The following is a 10781-nucleotide window of genomic DNA, read 5'->3' on the forward strand; positions in this document are numbered from 1 at the left end:
GACCCAGCAATCTTACTTCTAGGTATACACCCCAAAGCACTGAAAGCAGATTCCAAAGAGACATTGCACACCTGTGTTCACAGCAACGTTACTCACAGCTAAGCAGGGGAAGAAAGCCAAGTATTCACTGAGGGGTGACTGGATAACCAAAATGTGGTATATGCACCCAAATGATTATTCAGCCTTAAAGAAAGGAAGGAGATCCTCCTGCATACTAAACATGAATGAACCTGGAGGACCTTACACTAAGTGAAATAAGCTAATCACAAAGACAAATACTGGACGATTCACTTAGATGAGGCATCTAGTAAACATCATAGCAACAGGGGTGCCTGGGTCGCCCAGTCGGTTGAGTGTCGACTTCGGCTCAGGACATGATCTTGTGGCTCGCGGGTTCGAGCCCCGCGTTGGGCTCTGTGCTGACAGTTCAGAGCCTGGAGCCTGCTTCAGATTCTCTCTCTCTCTCTCTCTCTCTCTCTCAAAAATAAACATTAAAATAAATTTTTTTTAGTAAAAAAAAAAATTCATAGAAACAGAAGGCAGAATGGCAATTTCCAGGGGCAGGGGGGAGGAGGGAATGGGGAGTTAAGTGTGAAATGAGCAGTTTCAGTTTTGCAAGATGAAAAAGCTCTGGAGATTGTACAACGATGTAAATATACGTAACACCACTGAACTGTGCACCTAGAAACGGTGAAGATGGTAAATTTTATGTTATGTGTATTTAATCACAATCAAAACCAAAAATTGTCTTAAAAAAGTGAGTACACAGCTTCAGCAGAAGCAAATTAAATAAACTTTATGCTCTACAATAGGGCAGTGATAAAATTTTAAAAAATAGGGGCGCCTGGGGGCTCAGTCGGTAAAGCATCCGACTCTTGGTTTTGGCTCAGATCATCACCTCACAGTTCATGAGATCAAGCCCCAGGTCAGGATCTGCACTGACAGCGCGGAACCTGCTTGGCTGCTTGAATTCTCCCTCTCTCCCTCTCTGTCCCTCCCCAGCTCATGCTCTCTCTCTCTCTCTCTCTCTCTCTCAAAATAAATAAGCTCAACAAAGTATTTGAAAGACATAAATTCTGTAGCTTTAGAATGTTCTTGCCACATCCCAAAGCATCATCTGGAAAGCCCCCACCTCAAATGCCAAAGCACCCAGCAAGACTCAGTGCTCCCACACCTCCCGGTCTCTCCACCAAGCCACCCTCCCACCCCAGTCGGAGAATTCAGAAAGGGCCACTTCATCCACGTTTCTCGTTGAGTTTTATTCCAGAACAATTGGTTTTACAACAAAGCTGATTTTAAAGCCAGTACATTTCCCTGCTGGTAACAGCTCCATCTTTCTTCAACCCCTAGCCCCAAGAATCGAAGCTACGCCCCAGCTGGGAGTCTGGCGCCAGCTACAGACTTTTAAGGACTCCAGAACAAAGCCCTGGAGCCAGGCCAGCTGAGGTCAGCGCCTCAGCCAGCTCCCCACTCTGCAGACAGCGAGGGAGCTGGTGACAGACAAGTTCAAAGTAGTGTGGTTTCAGCAGCGTCTCTCAGCTCCTGGCCCTGCTGCTTGGCCCAGACGGACACAGAAACCATCGTCAGCTTCCTGCACACAGAGGGACGCGGAGTATACACAGGTCACACGGCCACAGGGAGAACCCAGCACCTCTGGGTTGTGTCCACGGCTGGCCCGGTGCCCCACCTGCTGGAACAGCTAAGCAAGGAAGGACAGTCCCCGTCTGGGCCGAAGCCACTCAAGCCAAGGGGCGTGTTCAGGTGTGACCCAGAAGAGGCTGACAGTGACCCCTGAAGAAAAAATAGCTGCTCCCACCGACCTCGGTTTGCAAAGTGCCAGGCACTGCGCTAAGCACTTAGCGTCCCCCCGTGACAGTCCTGTGAGGTAGGTTATATCATTATCCCCATTTTACAGACAAGGAAACGGGCTCAAGAGTGAGGTCACAGACTTGAGGTCTCAAAGCTATTAAGTGGCAAGCCAAGATGGGGCTCAACGGTCTGTGTGGACCTGAGCTCTTGGTTGAACCTCAATACCCCCAAACTGCCCCTTAGGAAACAAGGAAAGAAGGGTGGGAGATGAAATCCTGACAGAGAGCAGTTCTAGAAATTTGGAGAAAACCCAATAACCACAATGACTGTGGATCAAAGTGCCTGAGGGGACCCCAGTCCGGGTGCGGGTGCACTGCACGGCCGCCACTGCCCGGCCCTATCCCCGGGGGACACCCACTCTGCTCCCCTGCACACCGCTGGCCTTGCTCTCGATAAATAAGGTCCCTTGGGTGCGGTTCTGCACAGGGGTCCTGGGATTCAAGCTGCTATCTTGTTCCTCAGGCTTGTGCTTAAGGGAGCCTCGTGCTGGATGGGCAGGAGAAATGCCTGATTTGGGTCAAAATTAGTATGCCACACTCCCCACCCAAAGCCTATTGGCTTTCATCCTCCCACCAGTGCCTGGTGACTTCTGGTGCCAACACCCCATGAGCCCTGCATGCCATCGTAGCCTCGCGCTGGGTTCCCACTACGGCTACAGCCAGAGTTCCAGTTCCGAGAGAAAGCGAAGGAGGGCCCCGTAGAGTGGCCTTCACTCTACGGATTCAGGGCATACTCCTTCTGAACCTGATGTGCCTGTGGAGGACGGGGCAGAGGACAACAAGGGGGCTTTACCAAGTCACGGAGCTGAACTAACACCCCAAGGAGGAGACAGCGCAGCCTGGGGGTGGGGAAGGCCAGTGACAGCCAGGACCGTCTGTGGCACACTCCCTCCTCGGGCTGGGTCCTCACAGCTTGCCCACCTGACGTTTTCACGGTGTCTATGAAGCACCATTAGCGACCACGGGAGTGGGGACAAAGTGCCCGCAGTAGCCCTGGGGAGGGGAGGGCCACGCCGTGGGCAGAGGGAGCCAGGAGGACCGGTGGTCCCAACCCCCGGATGCCGGCAGCGGGCTAGCGGCACCCTGTCCTGCCCAGGACGTGCTGCCCGGGGCTCGCCTGGCCCCCACGCCCCACTCGCCGCCCTCCGAGGCCGCCGGGGAGCCTCCCTGGCCTCACTCGCCTCTGTCCTGTGCGTCCCCCGCTCCCCCGCTGGGGCCCTGGGCCGGGTCCTCCGGCCAGTACCGGTCCTCCATGTACTGCTCCGTGTCTGTGCCGCTGTCAGGCTCCCGGTCCTCCGGGCAGGCGGGGAGGCTGCCGGCCTCCTGCTGCTCCCACTGCACCTCGACCAGCCGGTAGAGCTCCATGGCCGTCACGGCGTCTTCCACCGACGAGTGGCCGTGCCGGCCAGCCTGCGGACGACAGTCCCCGTCACTGCCCGCGGGCCCCGAACGCGTACTCTCTGAGCGGCTGTGCGCAGCTCGGGACTGGGCGGAGGGCAAGGGTGCCGCTCAGACAGAAGAGCTCAGCCATCGCACGGGCCACACGCCATTCCGCTCCGCTGAGCCCAGGTCCTCAGATCTACACCCGCTAAAGACCTCCGACTCCAAAGGCCTGGAGGGCAGGCGGGGAAACGCGGAGGGCAGTGGGAGCGAGGGTCACTGGCTGCCCCCGAGGAAGGGCATCCCATCCCAGCTGCGCGATGGGAGCTCTACATGCGACATGCATGGGGACAGAGTGGAGGTGGGCAGGGGGCGGATCTGGAAGACAGCAGCCCGCAAGAGCGTGGACACGGGGGAAGGACGGGGAGAGGGCACCCCGGGGCTGCCTGCAGACGCGACAGCCCGCGCTTTACCCGTGTGCCCTGGATGGGGGAGGAAGCGGGACCGGAGCCTGGAGGCACAGCCCCGGCTGGGGCCCCCGCTCACTGCGGCCACCGGCCACCTGCTCCCGTGCCACGTACCTGGATCTTCTTGTGCAGCAGCTGCAGGGCCAAGTCCTTCAGAGAGACCCGGGTGCGCGTATGGAGGCCAGGCCGCTGGAGCAGGTTGGGCACGTAGGTGGTGTCCCGGGTCTGGCTGCGAGGGTGGACGTACTTGAGGGCCTGGAAGTCGTTGTGTAGCGCGTGCCCCACCACCACCTTGCCCTTCAGGAGCTTGAGGATCTGGGAGCGGAGAAGGGAGGTGGGAAGTCCCCACGGTCACGCTGCCGGCCTCACCGCTGGTGCCCGGATCCCGCCGAGGGGTGGCAGCATGGGGGGCAGGGGAGCCACGAGCTCCAGTCAGCCAAGCTGCCTCCAGTTTGAACCCAGGCCCTCCCAGTTACTACGACCCAGGGCCTACTTCAGCTCTGTCCCCGGTACAGGTGCTCTCCCCACGGGTGGTTTGGAGCATGAAGGGAAGGCACGCGTGGGGTACGTCTTCTAGCTCCTCAGTACGAGCAACCCCTTCCTGCTGGCACAGGATTCTTTGCAGAAGGAAGCCACAGTGTAGGCAAGTTAAGTAACTTCCCCGAAGTCTTTTGTTTCCACCGGCTAAGTGGTGGCTCAAACCCAGGGCTGCCCTTCGCTGGCCATCAGCCATCACACAAGCCCCCACCTCTGCCCTCACCTCTTTCTGGGCCACCTGGAAGGGGATGGCTGTGCGCATGTGCTGTCGAGTGATGCCACTCCAGCGAGTACGGTAGTCCACGATGGGCATCTCCGGCCGGATGTACTTATCGTAGAGGACGTCGCCGTGGTAACTCACCACAGAGCAGCGGGCCAGCTCACTCACCCGCCCGCGGGGCCCCGTGCCCACCATCTCGCAGTCGATAGCCACGCACTTGCTGGGCCAGGGTGCTGTGGATTCCCTGGGCGTGGGCTTTCGGCTGCACGAGGCACCTCCAGATTCATTCCTTGGACGCTGCATCCTGCTGCTGGTGGCTTCGGAGCCCGGCAGTGCCTCCGGCCGTGCGGGCAGTGGGGAGGATCCCGGCCCTGCGGGCGTGCTCAGCAGCCCCTGCACCTGCAGCAAGGCCTTGCGGGCCATGAATCGCTGGTGCTGTCGGCTCCTCGTCTTGTGCTTTCTCCGAAGCACATCCTTGGCATTCAGGCCAGCCAGGGAAGGGCACAGGCGCTGGGCAGACTCAGGGCCTTCCCGGGGTACCATCCCAATAAGCTCACCGCCGGGGTCCAGCGAGGCCCGGGAGGCCACGTGCCAGCGAGGCAGCGCTCTGCAGAAAGAACACAAGGGGCAGAGGGGCTGGGTGAGAACTGTGCCCCTCTGCCGGGCTGCCCTACAGCCCTGTGCTGTCTCAGGCTCCCAGGCCGAGTCGAAGACCTTTACGAATAAGCAATGCACTCAGGTCAATCCCACATGCAAATCACGGTTCTGAGTACTTTACAGGGAATCACTAAATATTCCCAACCCGAACAAGTATTATTATCCTTGTAATCACAGGCAAGAGAACTGAAGCAGAGAGACTAAGTAACCTGCTCAATTAATAAGAGACAAGAACTGATATGGACCCAGAGTCCAAGGTCTCAACTTCCAAGCCATAGCTTACCTCCAGTAAGCATTGGCATCAAAAATTTGTAGAAAGCTAGGAGTGCCCTGGTGGCTCAGTTGGTTCAGCATCTGACTTCAGCTCAGGTCATGATCTCAAGGTTTGCGAGCCGAGCCCTGCATCGGGCTCTGCACCGACAGCTCAGAGCCTGGAGCCTGCCCCCGATTCTGTCTCTCCCTCTCTCTCTTTACCCCTCCTCCACCATTCATGCTCTGTCTTCAAAACAAACTTAAAATTTGTTAAGAAAGGTATACTTTTGAGAAAAATAACGGTTCCAAAAATAGTGTGTATGTATGTGTGTGTGTGTGTGTGTGTGTGTGTGTGTGTGTATGCATGTGTGTATATATAATCCCAGTTGTTTGTTTTGGTTTTTTTTTTACTGTTTATTTATTTATTTTGAGAGAAAGAGAGCATGAGCAGGAGAGGGACAGAGAGAAAGGGAGACAGATAATCCCAAGCAGGTTCTGTGCTGTCAGCACAAAGCCGTTCAACACAGGGCTCGAACCCACAAACTATGAGATCATGATCTGACCCGAAATCAAAAGTTGGATGCTTAACCGACTGAGCCCCCCAAGTGCCCCCAAAATATGGTAATTTATTAAATGACTTTCTACTTCACAAATCACAAGAGCACGCGCAAACATTTTTCAACAGCTGGGCACGTTGTGAGGTCACCATAGGCTGTGGGCAGCAGCGTGATGGTAAACCTGCTCAGCTTACAGAGGGGAAACGGAAAAGGCCCTGAGCAGCAGTGTCTGCAGGTCTCCGGGGCCCCAAGCTGTCCATCACTGAACACCAGAAAGGCCTGCAGTTCACAGGGGGCTGCAAATCCCATGCAACAAGGCCAGCAGCCGCCCAAGAGCAGGGGACCTAGGGGGGACCTAGCTCGGAGAGCTTCACCTCACCCGCTAAGTCAGCTGGTACATTGTTAACAGACCAGAAAACCAGGACTTTCAAGCAGGCAGAGCAGGATTTAACTCAGGTCCGGATGGAGCTCTGCTAAGCTTCAGGCGGCTTGCATGCACAATGGCCCTACCACCTTTCCTGTTGAAGACACGACACACGTGTGCTGTGATCTGCATACACCGTATACAGTAGGGGCTCAATAACTGCCTGCTTCCTTTCCCCCAGAGAGGTTTTTCTTGTACGTTTATTTATTTATTTAGAGAGCGTGTGCGCACACGAGAGGGAGAGGGGCAGAGAGACAGGGAGAGAGAATCCCAAGCAGGCCCCGCACTGTCAGCACAGAGCCCGACGCTTGAACTCAAGAAACGTGAGATCATGACCTGAGCCAAATCGAGCGTCAGATGCTTAACCAACTGAGCTACCCAGGTACCTCTCCCCCAGAGAGGTTAAGACTCTTCTCCTGGTTGGTAACGAACTCTTCCAAGGTCAAAGCTGCCTCAGCCTGGACTCACTGCCCATCCCCAGCCACAGGCCTTCCTCTTGCCTCCCGTCCCCCTCACATACGTCCCCTGTCCTGTCTACATCTTTCAGGAAGTCCTGCTGGAGCAGCCCTTCATTCCACTGGGCTGCCTGAGGCTCCCTGGGGTCCCAACTGGGCTCCGAGAAGTTTCATCTCACTGCAGAGACAGGGACAAAGCACAGGGTGTGTGCAGGGCTGGGTCAGAAGTGCCAGGGAAGCAGAACACGCTGAGGATGATTCTGGAAGACTTGCCGGAAGAGATTAAATCTAAGTGAAGGAAAAACAGTAACCCTCGAGGTGACAGGGAGACAAATTAGTGACCATGTTTGGTGCAAAGGCCTGAAAGGGAAGGAGCCCAGGGTTGGGGAAGGAAGAGGGGCCCGTGAGCAGACGATGCCGCTGGTGGGTAAATCACAGCTGGGGGAACTGTCCCTCCCCCCTTTCTACTACTCAACCTTCCGTCCCCACTCTGAGAAGGCTATCGTACACTTCGGTGGCCCTGCCCTAAACTGGTGTCCCCAGGCTGATCTCTGCTGATCGACTGAGGGAGTCCCAGAGCACCCAGCGAAGTCACTGAAATGCTGCACAGTAGCCCTAAGCCCAGACATTTATAGTCTAGCTGGGGAGCAAAGAAAGTCATCCCTCTACTCCTAACAGCACAACCAGAGAAGGGTCCGCTACACTTTCAGGCAGTAGTTACGTACGGTCCAGCTTAAAGTGCTTGCAAGGCAGGCACAGAGCCTTGTGTGTCTCCGCCCCTTCCCCATCAGCCAGCCCAGGCCCCAGCATGTAGCGGGTCCTCTTCAGAAGTGTGCGAAGGGAGCTAGAGCCGGGCCTGCTGTCTGCCAGACCGTGGGGATGCCGGAGCTGGAGGTGACTGGGAACTCAGGGAGCTCCCGGTGTGGCAAGGAGACAGGCAGCCAGACACCCACCAGGGTGGGCTCAGGGATGGGAGAGGTGAACTAAGGACAGGCTGGCCTGGCCAAGGTGACTCACCGGGCCAAGTACTGGACAGACAGAAGCGCTGGGTTAGTGCAGCCTGGCAGTGGAAGCACATTTTGAAGAGTTTCAGGAAAGTCTGCCAGGAGTACAGAAAGGGGAGGGCATCCAGAGAAAATGCGGACACTAAGTCCAGGAGGCAGAGTACATCCACTGTGAGAGGGCAAGGAGGCGGTGCAGCAAGTGAAAAGGAGGTAGGGGGTGAGGAGACGGTGGAGGGCGAGAGAGAACTGTGTCTGGAAGGTGTTGAAAGCATGGGCTCCGTCCAGGGATTGACGCGGGAACAGGAGCACGACTGCCTTATAGGAGGAGCTCTGGAGAAGAGTCTGAACAGGAGCAGAGATTTAAGAGGCGTGGGGAGGAGTGCTACTCCGCGACGCCGGGCCAGGGCGAGGCACGGTGCCCCATCCTGACTCATCGTCCCTCTGGCTTGCTCATCTACTCCCCAAGAAGCCTTCTCCCTTTTAGACGTGCACTTAGCCATAATCTGCTTCTTCATCTCGACAAGTCACATAGGAGAGCCGACAAACACAGAACCTCAATTTGCCTCAGCCCGGCAATGGGGAGAACGGGGCCTAGGAGGACAAACTCTGATGCTGCTAGAAACTGACCTCTGTCGGGGGGAGGAGGGCCCTTTCCCTTCTGAAAGGGCTCAGGGCCCTGCAGGTCAGGAGTGGCTTCCCTGACCCTTCTGGCAAGATGGTTTCAAAGAAACCAGAAATTTAAGTTGCCTGAGAAAAAGTGGCCTCGTGCTTCAAGAAGTGGAGGCAGCCCTCTTCCATATGCCGGGACCTTGCTGACCTGTCGGAGACAACGATTAATTATCTAGGACTTGCCTCCCCTATCCTGGGCCCCCGATGGGAGCTCAGCCAGGATGGAGACAAGTTTTGCTCAAATAACACAACTGTTTCAGTAAAGACAAGGTCCAATCCCCCTCCAGTCTGGAACCGGCTCTTCGGGGCTCAGCAGCCACAGGGCCTTCTTGTTGCAGGGGTTAGGGAGCCTTGTGGCCTTAAGGGAAGGACCCCAGCACCCCAGCAGCAGAGGCCTTAGAGCCAAGGCCTCGAAGGAACCACGAAGTCCCAATCGCCGAGGGGGCTACCAACCTGCTGGCAGATCAGGAAGACAGGGCGGGTGCGGGCCCACTTAGCGCTCGGGCATTAAAAGCTAGGCGACCTGGACCGAGTCACCATCCCCTCGCCACAAAAGGAGAGTTTATTAAAACCGAGGGTTGAACTAGGCTTGGGGCTTCCCCAAAAGCAGTTAGAACGTCTGTTTAAAACGCCTATTCCCAGGCCTACCTGCCCCCCCCCCCACCATTCTAACTGCCATTTTGGGGAAGGCGCCTGAGAATCTGTATTTCACCGAGCGCGCGACCCCACCCCCAAGCCCTGCTACGAATAATCGCCCGAATTTGAGCAAGTGTGGCTCGCTGAGACCCCCGTGGACTCCCAAGTTCTCTGCGGGGAAACGAGAGCCCGAGGGCCCCGTACGGTCGGCCCCGGCCGCCCGCGATCCCTGAGGATTCCCCCCGCGGGGGAGGCCCGACTTCTGCCAGGGAAGGATTCGGAAGGCGGTCACTCGCTGGCCGCGGCGGCCGGGCCGAGCCTGCCAGGCCGAGTCCCAGCGCCCAGCGCCGCCCCCCACAGGCCCCGGACCCCCGAGCAGGGCGGGGACCGGGCACAGGCTGCGCCCGGGGCCAGGCCTCCACGCCCGCCGGGCCGCGAGAGCCGGTCGGCCGGGCGCCCCTTGCCGCAGGCCGGGGGCGAACACAGCGCGCGGGGCCCTGCGGTCGGGAACACGCCGCACCAGCCCGCCCCAGCCCGCCGTCCCCAACAGGGTCCCGAGATCACCTGAAGTACGGCGTCTGTCCTCCCGCCCGCACGTGGTGCTCAGACAGCCTGCAGCTCCCACATGCCCGGGCAAGCCCCGCTCCGGCTCCCCACCCATTGGCTCGCCGGACGGCCGCGCCCGCCTAACCCTTCTTCTGATTGGCCGGAATCCTGGCTCGCGGCGGATAGGCGCAGAGCGGCAGAGGGGGCGGGGATTCCTAAAGGGGTGTGGTTTGGGTCCGGAGCCGGCCAGACTGGCGACAAATTTTAAACGAACCGGAGGAGACCGTGACCTCTTCTTTCCGGGGTCGCATTCCTCGGATCTGTGTCCCCCCAGCCCCGATCCACCCCGCTCCCTGGGTCGGGATGTGGCCTCCTACGAGCTCTGTACCCCCGAAGGCCGAATGACTTACAGAAGACACACCCACATTTGCAGAATGGGAGTAATAGCCCCTACCCCTTGGGGGTCGTAGGGATTCAGTGAAATAATATACGTGAGGGGTACTAAAGAGAGATTTTTAAAGTCAGGTTTGCTCCTTCGGGGCGCTAGTCTTTCATTTATCTCTTCGCAATACTTTATTCATAAGTACGAAGTTCCTGCTATGGCCTCAGCAATGGGATACACAGAATAAGCACAATCCCTAAAACTCCAGTTGCTCGAGGTCTGGCTGGAAAACAGAACGGTGAACAGAGAATTCAGTGCGACCAGAATAATAGCAAGAACAATAACCCTACGACCCAGCAATTGCACTACTTGGCATTTATCCAAGGGATACAGGTGTGCTGTTTCGAAGGGACACATGCACCCCCTTGTTTATAGGAGCATTATCAACAATAGCCAAAGTATGGAAAGAGCCCAAATGTCCATCGATGGACGAATGGATAAAGAAGATGTGGTATATATATACAATGCAGTATTACTCGGCAATCAAAAAGAATGAAATCTTGCCATTTGCAACCATGTGGATGGAACTGGAGGGTATTATGCTAAGTGCAATTAGTCAGTCAGAGGAAGGCAAAAATCATATGACTTCACTCATATGAGGACTTGAAGAGACAAAACAGATGAACATAAGGGAAGGGAAACAAAAATAATATAAAAACAGGGAGGG

At 56.7% G+C, this 10781-nt stretch overlaps 1 protein-coding gene across 2 annotated transcripts; it reads right to left on the minus strand.

The window, feature by feature from the left end:
- Positions 1 to 1245: 1245 nt before the first annotated feature.
- Positions 1246 to 9773, minus strand: AEN (apoptosis enhancing nuclease). 2 transcript variants are annotated; one of them, XM_042988094.1, is made up of 4 exons: positions 9691 to 9773; positions 4476 to 5079; positions 3830 to 4030; positions 1246 to 3278 (listed from the first exon to the last, which is right to left on the minus strand). In XM_042988094.1, exons 2-4 carry the CDS (start codon positions 5013 to 5015, stop codon positions 3042 to 3044), a joined length of 978 nt encoding a protein of 325 aa, XP_042844028.1. In that variant the 5' UTR covers positions 5016 to 5079; positions 9691 to 9773; the 3' UTR covers positions 1246 to 3041. The 2 variants fall into 2 exon arrangements, with proteins under 2 accessions (XP_042844028.1, XP_042844029.1); XM_042988095.1 differs by lacking the exon at positions 9691 to 9773 and adding an exon at positions 8944 to 9115.
- Positions 9774 to 10781: the final 1008 nt, after the last annotated feature.

This window comes from Panthera tigris, chromosome B3 (genome assembly GCF_018350195.1).
Source record: "Panthera tigris isolate Pti1 chromosome B3, P.tigris_Pti1_mat1.1, whole genome shotgun sequence".
NCBI lineage: Eukaryota > Metazoa > Chordata > Mammalia > Carnivora > Felidae > Panthera > Panthera tigris.